The sequence below is a fragment of the Buteo buteo genome, chromosome 3, assembly GCF_964188355.1.
Source record: "Buteo buteo chromosome 3, bButBut1.hap1.1, whole genome shotgun sequence".
NCBI classification, from domain to species: domain Eukaryota; kingdom Metazoa; phylum Chordata; class Aves; order Accipitriformes; family Accipitridae; genus Buteo; species Buteo buteo.
In genome coordinates this window covers 77,756,073-77,771,610 of record NC_134173.1, presented here as the reverse complement: position 1 = coordinate 77,771,610, position 15,538 = coordinate 77,756,073, and the positions used below count along the sequence as shown (strand labels likewise).

The following is a 15,538-nucleotide window of genomic DNA, read 5'->3' as shown; positions in this document are numbered from 1 at the left end:
TGCCGAACTGAAGGTCATTCATCTTCATTAATAAGCTGCTTTTTATATACAGACCCCAAAACTTTCAAGGCAAGAAAGCAGAAGAGCCAGTGAGGATTGCCAGCAAAGCCAGGCAGCGTGTCCCACCCAGAGGTCCTTGCACTGGGGGTCCTGCTGTGAGCACCAGCTGCCTTCGGGTTTCTTAATCATTTGCAAGCAACACTCATGACCCATGGGAGAAGCTCTTTGAGTCACCAAGTGATGGACCGTATCTTCTGCTTGTTAATGTGGGGTCGGTATCCATCACCACTTGCACGGTCCAGCTTTGGGACCATCAAAGCGGCATACCTGGTAGAGTGGAAATTATCATCAGGTTTTCTGCATCCCATGGGCTGGATCCTGCACCGTCACCCACTGGGTGACACATAACTAACCCCCATCCGTGCTGGACTCATCCCCTGAGAGCAGAGGACGCTGCCCACAGACATCTCCAAGTACTGTGCAACCCTAGACCAAATCTCACAGCTCCTCTCGGCATGTCCCTGCATCCTCCATCTGCTTTCAATGGCAAGACTCATCACACGAGGGAAGGATAAGCAATTTTAGGGAACTTGTGGTGGGATGGGAACAAGCAAATTGTTCTCCTGGTAGCTAGTTCCTTCTCTGGAGCAGGTAAAGAAATTGTTTCTGGTCTCGAGTGTGACCAGAAGCCACGAGCACCAGCACCCACCTCCCACTGCTGCTCAGAAACAGGTTTCCCCAATTAATTCTCTAACCTGGGATGAGACTGCAGTGGCTCATTAGCGATTTGCAGCACATCACAGAGGAAGGGGAGACTCCAGGCACCTCCTTGGGGTCCCCTAAACCTCATGGGTGGATGACTTGGAGCCAAGGTCTTTGCTGTCTGCTCCAGGGCCACCTGCAAGCCCAAGTCCTTGTTACTTCTCCCCTTTCTGCTACTCCTTCCCCCACATTTTTCTGTTACAGACAGACAAGTAATTTAAACTCCAGCCATGTGCATGGGTGCTTTGTTTTTGGAGATGAGGTTGAGGCTTTTGCTTGCTTTTAGGTTATGAACTCCCAGCGCGGCAGAAGGAGTCATTAAAGGTTGCAATGCCAAACGGCCGCCAAGGAGTGATTAATAGCCATCGCCCTAAAAATATCAGCAACCTTGGAAAGCCTCTGCAACACACGGCCCTGACAACACTTGGCAAAGCGATGCTGCCCGAGCGGCACAAGCTGCCGTCAGCGTGTCACCTTGGTATCATCAAGCCCCTTCTCCTCCTGCTCCTGCGGGTGACTCCGGCACTGCTACAGTTAGAAAGAGCAGGACATACAGAAGGTGTCCCCAAAGCCCCCCAGATGCACCAAGGTGACACCAGCTGGACCAACAAAGGCCAGAGGACGATGGGGATGCGCGGCCGTTCTCCTGCATCAGCAAAGTTATTTGCAAAAGAGCAAGACACCTCCAAAGCTACGGGAGGTCAATCCGCTGGCATTCCTCTGCCTCTTCGGATAAAATGAGGGGAGACCAGCACCTCCGTAAGGAGTCAAAACCAGGGAAAGCTGGGGGGGATACCTTCCCCTGACAGCCTGAAACATCCTGTTCCCTCAATGCTACCTGGGTCACATCTATGGCTTGGATGACGTCCATAGTCTGGGTGACACCGGCACCCAGAGCAGAGTCCTGGCCACGCTCCGGGATGCGGCAACGCCGCAAAGCGCGGCGCGAGGCACGGACGGCAGCACGCGTTGGGGTTACCCTGCCTCGTGGGAGCGGGCAGGGAGGTGCAGCAGGATGGCAGAGCTTTCCCTTCCCCGCACGCGGAGCCCGGATCTGCAGCCACAGGCGCTTCCACCTGCATCGATGGAGGAGGTTTTGCAGCGACGCCGTTACGTTTTTCCCAATGACTCCTCTTCTTGCACGGACATTCAGCCCACCCTGCCGTCACCCGTGGGTTTTCGGCCAGCTTCGTGGGCATCCCTGCCTGCAGACCTGGCAGCAGAGGAGCATCGGAGAGAAGGAGGGAGAGCTGTAAACCAAGAGCAGCTCCGTAAGGAAGAGCTGCCCGGTCTGATGCCCTTTTCCCACCCCAACAACTTCCAACCTCCAAGCTAAAAACCTGGGTACCACAAAGCAGTAAGAGTTGAGCACCAAGTGATGCTCTGCACACCTCCATGCTTCAGCTCTTCCACCATCCCCAAACGGACAGGAATTCGTCCTAAGGCCAGGTGTTTTAACTCAAACCCGGTGAAAGCACCTCTTAATTCCTGGATTTGCAGCTAGCATTAATATTTCAGACAGCAGCCTGCATCTGGCAACAGTGGATACGAATAAAAATCCCTGTGAAGCAGCCCTGCCCATCAAATCATCTAGCCAAGGTAGAGCTTTCAATCAAAATATTAAGTAACAGCAAGCAATAAACCTGAAAGCTCCATCATGCTGCCCTGGATTATTGCTAAACACTAGAAAGCATTGCTACAGACTAAATTTAATTTTCTCTCTGCAAAAGGAATATTGCGAAAGGCCTTTTTGCAGCTGAATCGCTGCAGCTACCGTGCCCACGAGCAGCTCATTTACTCCAGTAAATGAAAAGCGGTGCTGCTGGAGAGGAGAGCGAGCCTTGCCGAGGCTTGCCACCCTCCTGGCGCAGGAGCTCCTCCAGAAATTCAAAGTATTTCTGTTATCTCTGGCTTGGTGCTGGGTTCCCTTTGCTATTTTCTCCTTGTGAGGAAGGCAAGATTTTACTTACGACTCTGAGTACATTTCCATGACAAACTACTTCCCAAATCCCTCTAATCGTCTATCACCGAAATCAATTTCTTTGCAAATTTGCATAATTTCTGTGGACTGAAACATTGCATTTATTTAGGGAAGGATTTTTCCAAAGCACTCAAGCGACTTATGCTCTTAAATCTCCCTGTCTGCTCAAATACCACCTCCACGATCTTCTTCCAGCCTTCGGAAAGTCAATGACAGAGGTGAGAGGAAAAATGTCCGGCACCAGGCTGCTGGGCTCCGCGTGCTCCGTGCACGCTCCGTGCACGCTCCTCAGCTCCCTCACCCAGGAATTCCTTTGCTTCCAGTTGCTTTTGCAGGACAGACACAAGCAACCCTCACCCTGCGCCGCGTCTCTGCTGCGGGCAAGTAGACGCCATCCCTGACACTTAAAACAGAATTATTCTGATGTCTGCAATAATTAAGACCATCCACAGCTCTATTTACCTTAAAAACAGTCATGACAACCCAAATTGTTTTTTACATTAGCGATTTCTACCACGATGCCTTTAATGTAGTTGATTGGCAGCTACATTAAATCAACGCAGGACTAGGAAATAAAAGCACGGGTCACAGCTGGGCTTAAGCGTAATTATTTTAACAGCACCATTCTGGCTTTTAAATGAATGATACCGCAATGCTTCTCCAAAGGAGATTTAAAAGCAAGAATATTCACAATACCTACCTAAATACACACAGTTTTTCAAGATACATTTGCTTGTCCCAGTGTTATCTGGGCTTTGCAGCTGAAGACTATAATTTAGCACTAGGATTAAATGGGTTTTCTCCTCTCGGCAGGGAAAAAAGCCCTTAATTTGAATGATTAATTCAAATATATTGGTTTCCGATGTCCTGTGAATGCATCGGGGCTCACATCCACTGGAAAAGCACAGGATCCCCGGGCACCCCCCCAGCACCCCTCAATGCAACCGGGTCCTTGTGCCGTCCCCGGGCTCTTCCCACCGTCCCCGTGCCCTCGCTCTTCCTCACCTTCCTCCCCCAGCCGCGGGAGCCGGGCGCATCTCCTCCCCGCGACTTCTCACCACCCTCCTGAGCTTAATGCCTTTAAGATTCCCCCGTCCGGTGCTAAACTGGACCGACTGCAATCCCCCCGCCTGGGGATGGGGATGAAGGATGCAGCCCAGCCCCCCTCTCCTCCCAGCTGGGTACTGCCGGCACAGCCGAGCGCATCCCGCTGCGAAGCCCGGGGTCAGCGATGAGCCGACGGCAGAAAAACCTCCCTGTACCTGGCATGCTGCCTGACGCCGCTCCGGCAACAGAAATATCTTCCTGCAAATGCAGGCAAAGGTGGGAAGAGCCTGTCTGTTCTCTGCAGCGAGCCCAGAAGATGTCCTGGCTTCAGACCGAAGCCTCCGATGGTCCCTCCTAAATTTTCCAGCTAGGAAACTGTCCTTAGGACAGCGATCCGGGCTCTGTAGCTGTGCAAAAGCCACCTGCAAACTCAACTTTTTACTAATTTGTAACTAAATTAGGGGATAGGAAGACAGGCTAAAATCTCCCATCCCTAAGACTTCATTGCTCTTCGTCTGCAAGTATTGCTATTCCCCAAAATTTGTATGTACAGAATTACATGCTTGCAGCGTATATAAATATCCCAGATCTTAGACTGTACCTGAAATTTTAAATTCCTGCTCAAGCACTTGTTGCTTACAACTTTTATGAGATTAGGGGTCACCGCAGGTGTGCCCACAACCCCACCATAGTCTCTCCAAACCTTCTTCTACACTTGCAATCTCTGCTCTCATCTTTATCTACACGCCTGGAAATCTCACGTCCTCCTTGGACTTCATTTTTTAAGAAACGTGCAGGTATGGTCAAAACCAATTCCTATAGAAAACAGTGTGAGCAAGATGAAATCTGCATTGTTTGGGCAATAAAATGGATATTTGGAGAGGAGTGTGAGTGCCAGGCTCAAGTTTCCCAACCCCTGCACTGACCTCAGTGGTGCTAAAACTGGTTTCTGTAGTCGAATCCAGACTGGGCCATGTCCAGCAATGGTCTGGCTGAGGCAGGACAGAACTGAGCCATGGATTGGGCTGAGCTCTCCTGATTAGGCTGTACTGGGTACCCAAAGCCAGTGTAAAACCAGCCTGGCACAGCAGGGAGCACCCTTGGGTTTGTGTTTTGTCCTGTGTTTCTCATCCCTCAAGCTTCTCCCTTCCTTCTTGCCTTCACTTAACTGCACCTGTGGGTCTCCCTCTCTCGTCCTCCTTTAGCTTTGGTTGGGATGGGCTGATGCATCCGTCCGATGGGGAAAACCAAGAGAAACTGTGATTTGAAAGGTTTTACACTTGTTGGGATCAGGAGGAGGTGGACTGATGTTGCTGCCTGTATTCATGGACACCAGATGTCACCCACTGCTCCCGGTGGGATGATGGGGGGCTGACAGCTCCGGACAGAGCCGTGCGGCAGGAGACCACCTCCATGACCTGCCAACCTCTTCCCAGGCTGATCTGGGACTTGGTGTTTGCTCTGGACAGGACCACCCATCCATGGAAGAACCATGGAGAAGGTGCAGCATTACCACCAACCAGATGGCGTCACAGCTGCCCTCTGCTTTCTGTCTCCTGCTGAATACCAGCAGTGGGATCACAAGGACCATCTCATGGATGCAGTGTGAGCCGTGGGGTGTCCTGGAAGCTGAATATCAGACTTGGTCTTGTTGGGGGAAATTCAGAGCCACGGGAAGGCTGAAGCCCAACCTTCAGGCCATCTCTGTTGATTGCAAAGCTTGGCTTGAAGGGTGTCTAAGGTCTCACAAAGCTCCTCCGCATGCAGCGATTTCATTCTCCAACTAAAATATTACTGAAGGATTGATACCTGTGACCAAGGCAAGGAAAAGCCACCCTGTCAAAGTACCATTTTTTTAAAATTTGTATTTTTTTTTTTTTAATGACAGGAGAAGGCTACAATGTTCAGGGATTGTCCAATCCCTTGTCTCTGGACGGCGCTATCAGATCACTTCTAGCTTCAGAACCGCAACACCAACTCTCTACACGAAATATCTCCCACGTTTGCTGCCCAAGCGCTGCTAACTCCTCCTCTCTCAGAAAAACTGCTCCCATGGCATCCGCTCTAATTAGCAGCAACGGAAGCTGAATCAAGACAAGAGGCAGATAACGAGCCTTCCCGTCCCCCCCACCCCATTCAAGAAAACAGAATTTTTCAGCCAGCCTTTTTGCAGCAGTGAGGGGGAAAGCAGGGCTCTGAGACACCGCCAAGATGATGAACACCCCTGTTTTCTTGTGAAATAGCAGCCGTTTCTGAACATCACATTGAGTGGAGCACGGTGCGGTGGACAGGTCTGCAGCACACCCTGCAGACCCTCCGACAGAGGCCACGAATCCATAGCAAAGGGATTTTGTGGGCTGTAGCTAATAAGCAAACATTGAAACGAGCTTGGGCGGCTGTCCCTGGTGAGCCGTGGGCTGGTAGCTCATTGCTGAAGGGCAGGTCGACCTTGCTGAAGGTCTGCGTTAGCTTCGGTTACCTGCCATACCTGGCCACAGCACTCACCTTGTCCTCTTGGTTTGTGATTAGCAAGCTCTCAAGCTACGAGGGGACAAGCCAAGGTGGTCAGGGGATCTCCAGTGAGCCCCCCAGGATCAGTCTCATCAGGAACCGACCAGTAGGAAGTGTAAGATCAGGGTCTGCCAAGCTGGAAGATCCACAACACAACCCGTCCTAGCAGCCGAGGCAGGCACGGCACGCCAGGCACCGCGCACGGAGGGCACGGACGCCTGCGGGAAGCCAAACGCCAGATCCCCAGGAGGCAATCAGGGCTGCTCTCCCCATCTCAGATGTATGATTAAACCAATCACCCAAAATAGCTTGTTTTCTGAAACCCAAATGTCACTGAAACAAGACGTGTTTTTTCTTTTTTTGAAAGGGAGGAGGGAACGCAGAGAAGGGAGCACAGAGAAGCCTTTATCATTAAGAGGAATTAGCTGCAAAATACAAAGAGACCAGAAGTGACATTTCCTTAAATAGCAGATCAATAGGGGTCTGCTTTCTTTGTCTCCGTAAGCATGACAACACGTTCCTACAATGGTGATTTCTAGCTCTTGCCTATCCCGAGCAGATTTTACACGCCCTGGAGCACAGCCCTCCCTGTTTGCTAAGCTGAAGCCCTTCATCCTCTTGGTATTTCCAAAGTGAATCATTCATCCCTGCTACGAACACCCTTGGACTCAGTCTGAAGCTTGGTGCCACCTCCCCCAGCTCTTCCCCACCAGAAGATCTCTCCTGCCTCTTTGACCAGGCTCTGGGACATGATCGGCCACCCACCAAGGACTACAACAAGACCAATCTCCAAGCCTGGATGCTGGGTGTTAGGGTGATGTGCCAGACCATTCCTCCTCCCACGGCCTTACCTCCACCCTTCCCAGGAGATGGGTGGCTTTGAAGCTGCTGATTGCTACCACAGCTGCAGCAAGGCTGATCGAGTAGCTTCTTCTCTTAGAGAAGAGCTTTTGGCCATGGAGCCAGGCTAGACCTGTTGCCCCGGTTTGTGTGCGAGCCACCAGATACTGCCATCAGCAGCACGTTGGCTTTGAAGAACAGGTCCTGGAAGCTGGAGCTTGGCTGTTTGCTGGAAGCCCCTCAGCAGGAAGGGTTGCTCTTGGCTTAGAGGGACGCTGCAGGACCATCCCTTGGGCACTACACACGCATATTTGAGATAAGTTACCCGGCTCACACTGAGGATAAGGACGGTGGTTCACTTTGCAAAGCAAGACTACTGTTCAGTGGTTGGCTGAGCGTGGAAGAAGTGCCAGGCTGTGGCAAAGAGTGTGGAGGAAACTGCTCCTGGCTCCATGGTCTGGGCTCCAAGTTACATTCAAGAAGGACGCTCCAGCTCCTCAAAAATGAAGCTGTCAGACAGACGGGCTTTAAGCTTTAGCTGCATGGGGAGAAGAGACTGGGTTTGCCTCCCTTCTGCCCCACGGAGACTTGGACTTGGGGCAGAGGTCCCAGCCCAGGAGGTTACACCACAGCGGTATGCCCAGTAACAGTGATGAACTGATGAACCCTCCAAACCGCTCTTCAGTTTTCTTCCAAAATAGGGGATTTTAATCTCATGGCTCTCCAAGGAATCACTGGTATTAGGTCTGTGCCTCTTCATTACTTCTAAAGAAACCAGGCAACAGATTTACCTTTAAATATCATGAACGGGCACATTTATTTACAGAGAAGCCTTAAGCTGTGGTCTTAACTCACAGTCGTAAACAATGAAGCCTGAGCAGAATGAGGCGGAGGATAAATCAAGCAGCTGGCAGTAGCACATGTCCCTGCGTGGGACAGCTGGGACGGCCACCGCGCCACTTCTGCTGGGCAGGTGTCTCCTCGGCCAGCAAATGTCCGTGGGCACGCTTGAGACATGCATCTTTGTCATTGTTGGAAGAGGAATGTGGCCTCGCAGCCGCCTTGGCTAAAATTGACACCAGCAGCAAAGGAAGCTTCAGCCCAGAGATGCTGAGCTCCCGTCCCTGGGATGGCTCTGGGGAATGGGCTTCCTCGGGAAGCTCGGATGAATTTAGAGGTTGCAACAAGAAGGGGTTGGAGACCTTCTCCTCCCCGGTGTCATGGCTGTATTTGTTCTCACGCACCCAGTGCATGGCTAGCTGGCAGGAGCTGCATTCAAAGTCTGGTGTGGTGGCTTCTCCCTTCTGTCTCAGGCTTCTTCCAAGCTCCTACAAGTCTCCTCCTGAACTTGGTACCTGGCTTCAGTCTTTGCCAGCAGTGCAAATTAAACACGTTTCCTGCATCCATGTGAAGGTGCTACAGCACCAACAACCAGCCAGTCTGTGCCCAGATGGAGAAGGGCTGAACGTGGTCAGTACAAGAACTGGACACTGAACACTCCCATGGCTGGAGAAGGAATCTAGCAACATCTGGAGCACACACCCGTGCAAGAGCCAAGAGGTGAAGACAGCCGTAAAAAGTTGGCAAACCACAGCCATGTCTCAAAACAGAGGTTGCCCAGCAGACAGACACAACCACCTCCTAAACCTCAGGTGCCTGATGGGCCACACAAGGCTCTGTGGAGCTATCAGAGAGATGGTCCCAGGTCTTTTGGAAGCCAACCCCAATTCTCTCCTCACTACTATACTTGTTTTGCTAGACAGTCAGCTATGAAGTGACTCCTGTTGACCATGAGATGTTGAAAACTACCAGAAGATCAAAGACCTCATTGAACTCTCCTGGATGGGAAGGTCCAGGACAAACTGAGGAAGACCACATCAAGAGTATTACAAGGATCCCATGCAGATGAAGCAGTTGCCGACCTGCTGTCCTAACACGCTCCCAGCAGAAACAGGATCCACTCCTCCCTGCTCATGGGTTGGACATCCTACCTCCCTACCAAAGAGACAAAGCCAGGGCAAGCAAGAGGGCAGAGCTGGAGATAGAACAAGGCACAGACACAAGCTGTGGTGGGCGGCCACAGCTTCTCCAGCTCTGAAGCACAGAACGAGGGTTTCACCACGGCTTTGAAGTGTGCATGTTGCCGTCACTGCAGCTGGGAGAAGAAAGAAAGGGTGGACAGGCATGGGCTCACAGGGCAGGAGCAAGCCCAGGCCCTAGGAACTATTCCAGCTGCTCCACCGCTGGAGGACAGTCCACTGATCACCTCTGCTTCCACGTGTGACCTAAGAGTTATAGAACAAACAGAACAGCCAGGCCAAACTGGAGGCATCCCTAAGAGCTGGACACTGCATACTCAAGTGAGCAGATTTCTCACCTTGTCCCAGAGCAGAGGAGCCTATAACTGGGGCCGGGGCACATTTTTAGGTCTGGTTCTTCTGTTCTTGGCAAGTAATGAACCTCCTGCTTCCCAGGGAACAGAAGGGGAGAAGAAGGTCATTAATGCTTTGCTGCTGTGCTCCATGTCCGACATGCTGCATTTCCTTCAACCAGGAAGCTCCAGCGTCTTCCTGGTGGCCACAAAGCCCTGACCACCTGCACTTGGTACCTGACATCCACCCAATCAGCAGAATGGAACAAAGAGGGTCACAGGAGCAGAGCAGCTGTGTGCTGGGAGAGGAGACAAATTCGGAGGAGCAAGTTGAGGGTCTCTGATCTGAAGATCAGCTCTAATAGCCTTGGACCCTCCATCCATTGACTGGCCAACACAAGCATGGGACAACGACAGAGACCTGGGATTTGTCCCACAAACAAACAGACTTCTTGACAAAGACCACTGCATGGATTAGCAAAGAGATCAACCCTCTCAACAGAACCACAGGAGTAAAAATGAGGACATTAAGCAACTGGGCTCCAGGGACCACAAACTGGAAGGAATAAAGAGGAAAGGGTTAAGAACAGTTATCGTAATTGCCTCTCTCGATGGGATTTGGATGCAGGGCTTTCCTACAAATGCCTTCTAGACAGACGGAGCAAGACGTCATCCTCTTAATGACACCCACTAATCTTCATTATATTAGAAAATCTCTCATAGCAATTGTTGGCCGGGAGCACTGAGCCAGCACTGTCAGGGAAGCAGAAGAAAAATCCCTGCCTGCTCCTAAGGATGCTGCTGCAGCTCCTGGGGTGACCCAGGCAGCTGAACCCCAAAGCTGCACTTGGGGAAGATGATGCCATGGATGAGGGTGGTCTCCCAGCTGAACCCCAGGACCTCTCCCCCGTCAGCCAACCTCCTGCCTCTCCATCTGCCTGTACCCAGCCTTCATGTGAAGACAGCTGTCCCCTCAGAAGCCACCCTGCTCCCACACTTTGTCCAAATGTCTCTTAAGTCCTTCAGCTTCTCCCTTTCCAGCCAGAGAGGAGGAGGTGATAGAAGCGAGTGGACACATGCCCAGAACCAGCCTAGGTCTCACCAGGCTTCCTCAGCCACCAGAGACCTACAGACTTGTTGTGCAACTCAATCCTCTGTCCTGCCAAGTCCACTGTCTGCCCACCTTTTATCTTGACCTTCAAAGGAGGCAACATGCACTTACCATGGCTTTGACTAACGCAAGACTTGGTGAGGAGGAGAGGGTTGGAAGGACCTCAGGTGGCTTTTGGGCTGGAGACCTGATCTCCCACCTGTGAAGCCTCCACGATCATTTCACGAACGGCGTTTGGAAGCAGCTGGATCCCAGGCCTGGATCTGGAGGAGCTGGGGCAGTGTTGCTCCAGTGGAAGTGCTTGAGGGCTCAGCCTGCACCACACTCTGCGATGGAGTCTTTAAGGCTCTGGTTGGGTGCCAGCCCGTTTGACAATCGCCACCTCAGCGCTGGCATGGGCCCATGGGAAGCATGAGGGAAGATGAGAGATTCCCCCATCTCATTGCAACCTGGCCAAGGGTGCTGGAGCACCAACCTTTCCCCAAAACCTGTCGCTGAGCATCAGAAAGAGGTGTCTGGACTGTGCTCTCCCCACCCAGGTCTTGGTTCCTTCAGGCAGAGATACCTCAAGGGTATTCCCACTCCCACGAGGGGCCACGTGTGCATCCCTCTGAGCCATCCAGTGGTAGATGCCAATATGGGGCTTCCAGGTGGCCTCCCTTGTGCCATGGGTGCTGCCCACCATCGTCCTCCCAGAAATGCCCTTTGCACCCTTTGGGATTTGCCCAGCTTTGGTCCATCCAGGGAAGAGCTGTCAGCTAAGCTTTGGAGAAGCTGAAACCAAGATGCCTTCATATGCAGGGTCATTTTCAGAACGTGCCATGCGCCCTCCTCCTTAAAATTAACCCCACTGATATGAAATTATCCCTGCCATTGCGAGGTAGGACCACTGAGCTTTGATTACAGCTTTTATAAGTGCCAGAGCGGCGTGCATGTGGCACTTGCATGGTTAAAAAAAAATCCACCCCAGGCTGTGTTGGTTCCTTGCTCCATCTCGCTTGGCAGCCCCCAGACAGAGGGCACTTGAGACCTGTTCTTCCAGAAGGAAGTCCACTCTCAGCTAATTAAGCAAAGCTGCTAATTAGCTTCCTGGCTGGAAGGGATCGGGGGGGGGGGGGGGGGGGGGGGGCAGCAAGGGCTGTCCGTGGGTTTTTACAGGCGGTATAGTTGGGGTCGGGAAGATGGAGGCATCTCCTGCAGCAAAGCCCGTGCTGATGCAAACAGGTCATGTGTGCTAACCACAGTGAAATTTAATCTTTTAATTGCTTGGGCGGCTGCGGGCATCAGCCAGCTGGTGGGTGGGGACCGTTGTCCCCAAAACCTGCATCGTCCCTCGTCTCCGATTGCAGCTCGTATCCCGCGCCGCCACCACCCAGCTGGTGGTGGGTCAGAACCTATCAGTGCCGAATCACTAATCCTGTTTGCAGAAAAAAAAAGTGCTCAGGATAGAGAGTGGCGTGTCCCTGTCACCGCTCCGTGTCCCCGTCACTGCTCCATCTCGCTCGGCTGCAGCCCTGGACGCAGGCTCAGCTCCTGCTGCTAATTCCGACCGAAGCACGCTCGATGCCTAACAGCAGAGCAGAGGAGGCACCTGCAGACCCTGTTTCCAAACCAAACAGTGAATCCAGGCCTGCCAAATCACACTCCATTCCACTCTTCCTCACTTCTCCTGCCTCCGGACAGGGAATTGCATCCACCCAGCATGCAGAAGGGATGCTTCGGCGTAAAGCTGTCCATGGGCAGGTCTCTCTGAGCTCACCCGATGCTCAAGGAGAGCATTCTGCTGGGGAGGATAAACACCAGACACCATTACCCTATTTGTTTCCCCTCCTAGAAAGCTTGTTTTTCCCCCTTTTGCTTAAGTGGCAATTAATTCTGACGCTCCTGGGAGGCCACTGCAGAAGCAGTGAATTACAGGGCAGGCAGGATGGCACATGGCCAACGCCGCTGGGTGATTTTGCACTCGCATGTGTCTTGAACCGGGATGGAGACTGCTGCAAACCATGCCACTGTGGACCAGCTTGCCAGCCCGTGCTGTCACGGAGCAGCAGGGAAGGGAACGTGGAGCATCGCGCCCTCATGGTCCCTGCTACCAGCACGGAAAGCAAAGCAAGAGCTAGAGGTGCTTCAACTCACTTGCATCTCCAGAAAAACCCAGAAACTGGGGGTATTCGCCAAAGCCCAGAGCAACCAGGGAGGCATCAACTTCAAAACCCCCAAATCTGACCGTAGTCTATAGACCTGCTGTCTTAAAGGTAGGAATTGGGATGAACATGGTGTTACAGAGAAAGTCTTCAGGCCACCACTTGTTTGCAGGTCTATACTAGTAAAAGCATCCAGTGCAGGCATTTATCCTCCCTGTTCCTGCCTGATTTGATCTGGATGATGCCAGTAGGTACCAAAAACCCTACCTGAGCAGGCTGGCATGGGGTCAGGGAGAGATGGGTCTGTCTGGGTTTGTGGGGAGGTCCCAGAGTTTGCAGAGCCTCACCACCACCTCCGTCCTGGCAGGTGGTGACCAAGGGGGACATCTAAATGCTCCAGGGCAGAATGAGGTGGGTCAGCTAAGATGCCTCCTTTGGCCACTGAGAAAGGATGGCCAAGGAGCCATCTGGGCTGCATCAAGAGCAATTTCTCAGCCCCCCTAAATCCATCCCTGCTCACACTGCTTTGGGTTTTGAAGGCAAAAAGGTTGTTTTGAAAGTGGCGATGCAGGTGCTGGGCCAGGCTCCAGGAGCCCAGCACAAGGTCATTCCCCACCTCTGATCACCTACTCAGACATACTCAATTCTGGTGATTTTTTGCCCATGTTTAAGGCATTAGTCCACATAAGTACTAGTGAGAAGTCATGGCATTTGTACACCTGAACTGCTTGTGCAAACTCTAAGAGGGGCATTTTGAGCCATAACGAAGGCAAGCACAACACCGTATTATTCTCTAGTGACATAAATGCATGAAAGCTGGAGGTGGTGGTTTGGTTCAGCACCTGAAATCCTGATCTAAGCAAGAGAAAGCTCTTATCAGTCTTACAAATGGACTCTGAAAGCAGTTGGACCCACGGGTTGGAAGAGATGGTTCATTTCTCAGGAGGCTTTCCCACCTCCAGGGCCCTATGGAGACACCACGCTGAATCACCTGGGCTCACTGCGGTGATGGATTAAATCCATACCCACACGAACCTCCTTACAGTCGATGTAAAAATCCTAGGAAAGAGCCTAGAAACTGGTTCCAATGTGGAGAGATGTTCAAGCCACCACCCCACCGTGATGGCAGGCATTGGGGTGCATCAGCAGCACCGGGTGAGTCCTGTACTGATGGTGGAGCCTAACGAAACCCCACAGACCAGGAGCTCATGATGAGGTGTGACCCCATCACTGGACATGCCTGGTGCTCCTCCTGTCCTGCTCTGGTTTCTGGTCATGGATAGGAGTCACTCAAACAAAGACCACCACCTAAAGGGGATGGATGGTCCCTGCTCCAAAGAACCATCAACATCTATCTTAAGGTTTGTTTAAGGGTGGTAGTAAAGCTAAAAACCTCAGCAGGTGAAGGGAAGGGGATAGGGAGGAATATCAGAAGAGCACAGAGAAAACACCAGCGTTACTCACTGCCCCGTTCCCACAGGTCAGCCAGCAGCACACGGGCTGTCCCACACCCCCACCTCACCACCAAGGCCACGTTGCAGACCCCAGCCCCGATACCGGAGGGAAATTTTGGCTACCTGTAGTGGAGGAGTTGACCTTCCGCACTGTAATCACGATAAATGTCATATTCTTTCTCAAACACTCCGGAAGGCGATGAACTGCAATACAGTAATAATGAACAAGGAGTTACCAATGGTGACTGTGACACGCGTGTGCCCTTATTAAAGTCTCCTTCACTTTAGGATTAATGAAGATGCATCTACAGAGATGGGCTCCTGGTCCCCACCAGTTGGCTCTGCACTTGGGACCTACTCCCACCTCCTCACATCAGGGTTCGAGTCATTAATCAGTTGTTTAGCAGATGATGACCAAGCCCTCCATGGCTGTGGTCCCCAGTTCCATTTCAAACACTGCAAACACCACATTCTCCCTTAAACTATGCTTATTTGTGAAGAACAGCTGTAGACGTGCCTGGACAGATCCTAAACATCTCATAGCTTTTTCCCACCCACGGTCCTTTCCAAGTGCAGCCCTTCCTTGTGCCTCGAGCATTGCTCTCGCTCCTCGCTTGTCTCAGATGGTCAGAGCCAACACAGGCAGAGGCAGCGAGCCCCAGAAAAGCCCTTTTTGACACATTTTCGTCTACCACGTTGCAGTTGGTTACATCTGAGCCTGCAGAGCCCTTGCTCCCAGAAGATGGAGAAGGTCCCAGCACCAACAGCTACCAACCTATTCTGAGAAGACACCTTACCTGAGCGCACTCGTTGGACAGACGTGGAAAAAAGCACGTGGAGGTGCAGGATGGCACTGACATGCTACTTTTTGGACTACCACCAGCTTAAAGCCTGTCCTATAAGAGCAAACCCACTCTTGCTCTACATTCCCTTTGGCTTCATGCTTGCCCAACAGCCTAGCATCCATGCCGAGACCCTCCAACACCTCCCAACAAGGCACGTGACCAGGTATTAGTCTTTGACTAAGGACGCTTTCCAGTATTGTTCATACTTGCCAATATTTGCTCAATGAGCACAGGAAAGGTCTTTTTTTTGCCTTAACAGTCCTTCACTGTGGGGATGTGCAAATAATCAGGCTCGTTCAGAAAACACAGGGCACTGAGCAAATTATTAGACATTTGCTCTGCATTGAAACATAACAGCAAACATCTGGAGAAATAACTTCGTTTTGAGCAGTTTTCGAAGAAACAGTGTTAACCCCCCCCCACGTACACATTAAGATGCTTGTGTTAATAAAATTCAGATCAGATGTTGGTT

The 15,538-nt window shown here is 51.8% G+C and overlaps 1 protein-coding gene across 4 annotated transcripts in view; it reads right to left on the bottom strand.

The window, feature by feature from the left end:
* Nucleotides 1-15,538, bottom strand: part of ARHGAP39 (Rho GTPase activating protein 39) — a 149,064-nt gene that overhangs the window by 23,274 nt on the left and 110,252 nt on the right. For all 4 annotated transcript variants that reach the window (XM_075024118.1, XM_075024120.1, XM_075024119.1 and 1 more), the window contains exon 3: nt 14,345-14,425. In XM_075024118.1, coding sequence (XP_074880219.1) covers nt 14,345-14,425 — 81 coding nt within the window. The remainder of the gene's footprint in view (nt 1-14,344; nt 14,426-15,538) is intronic.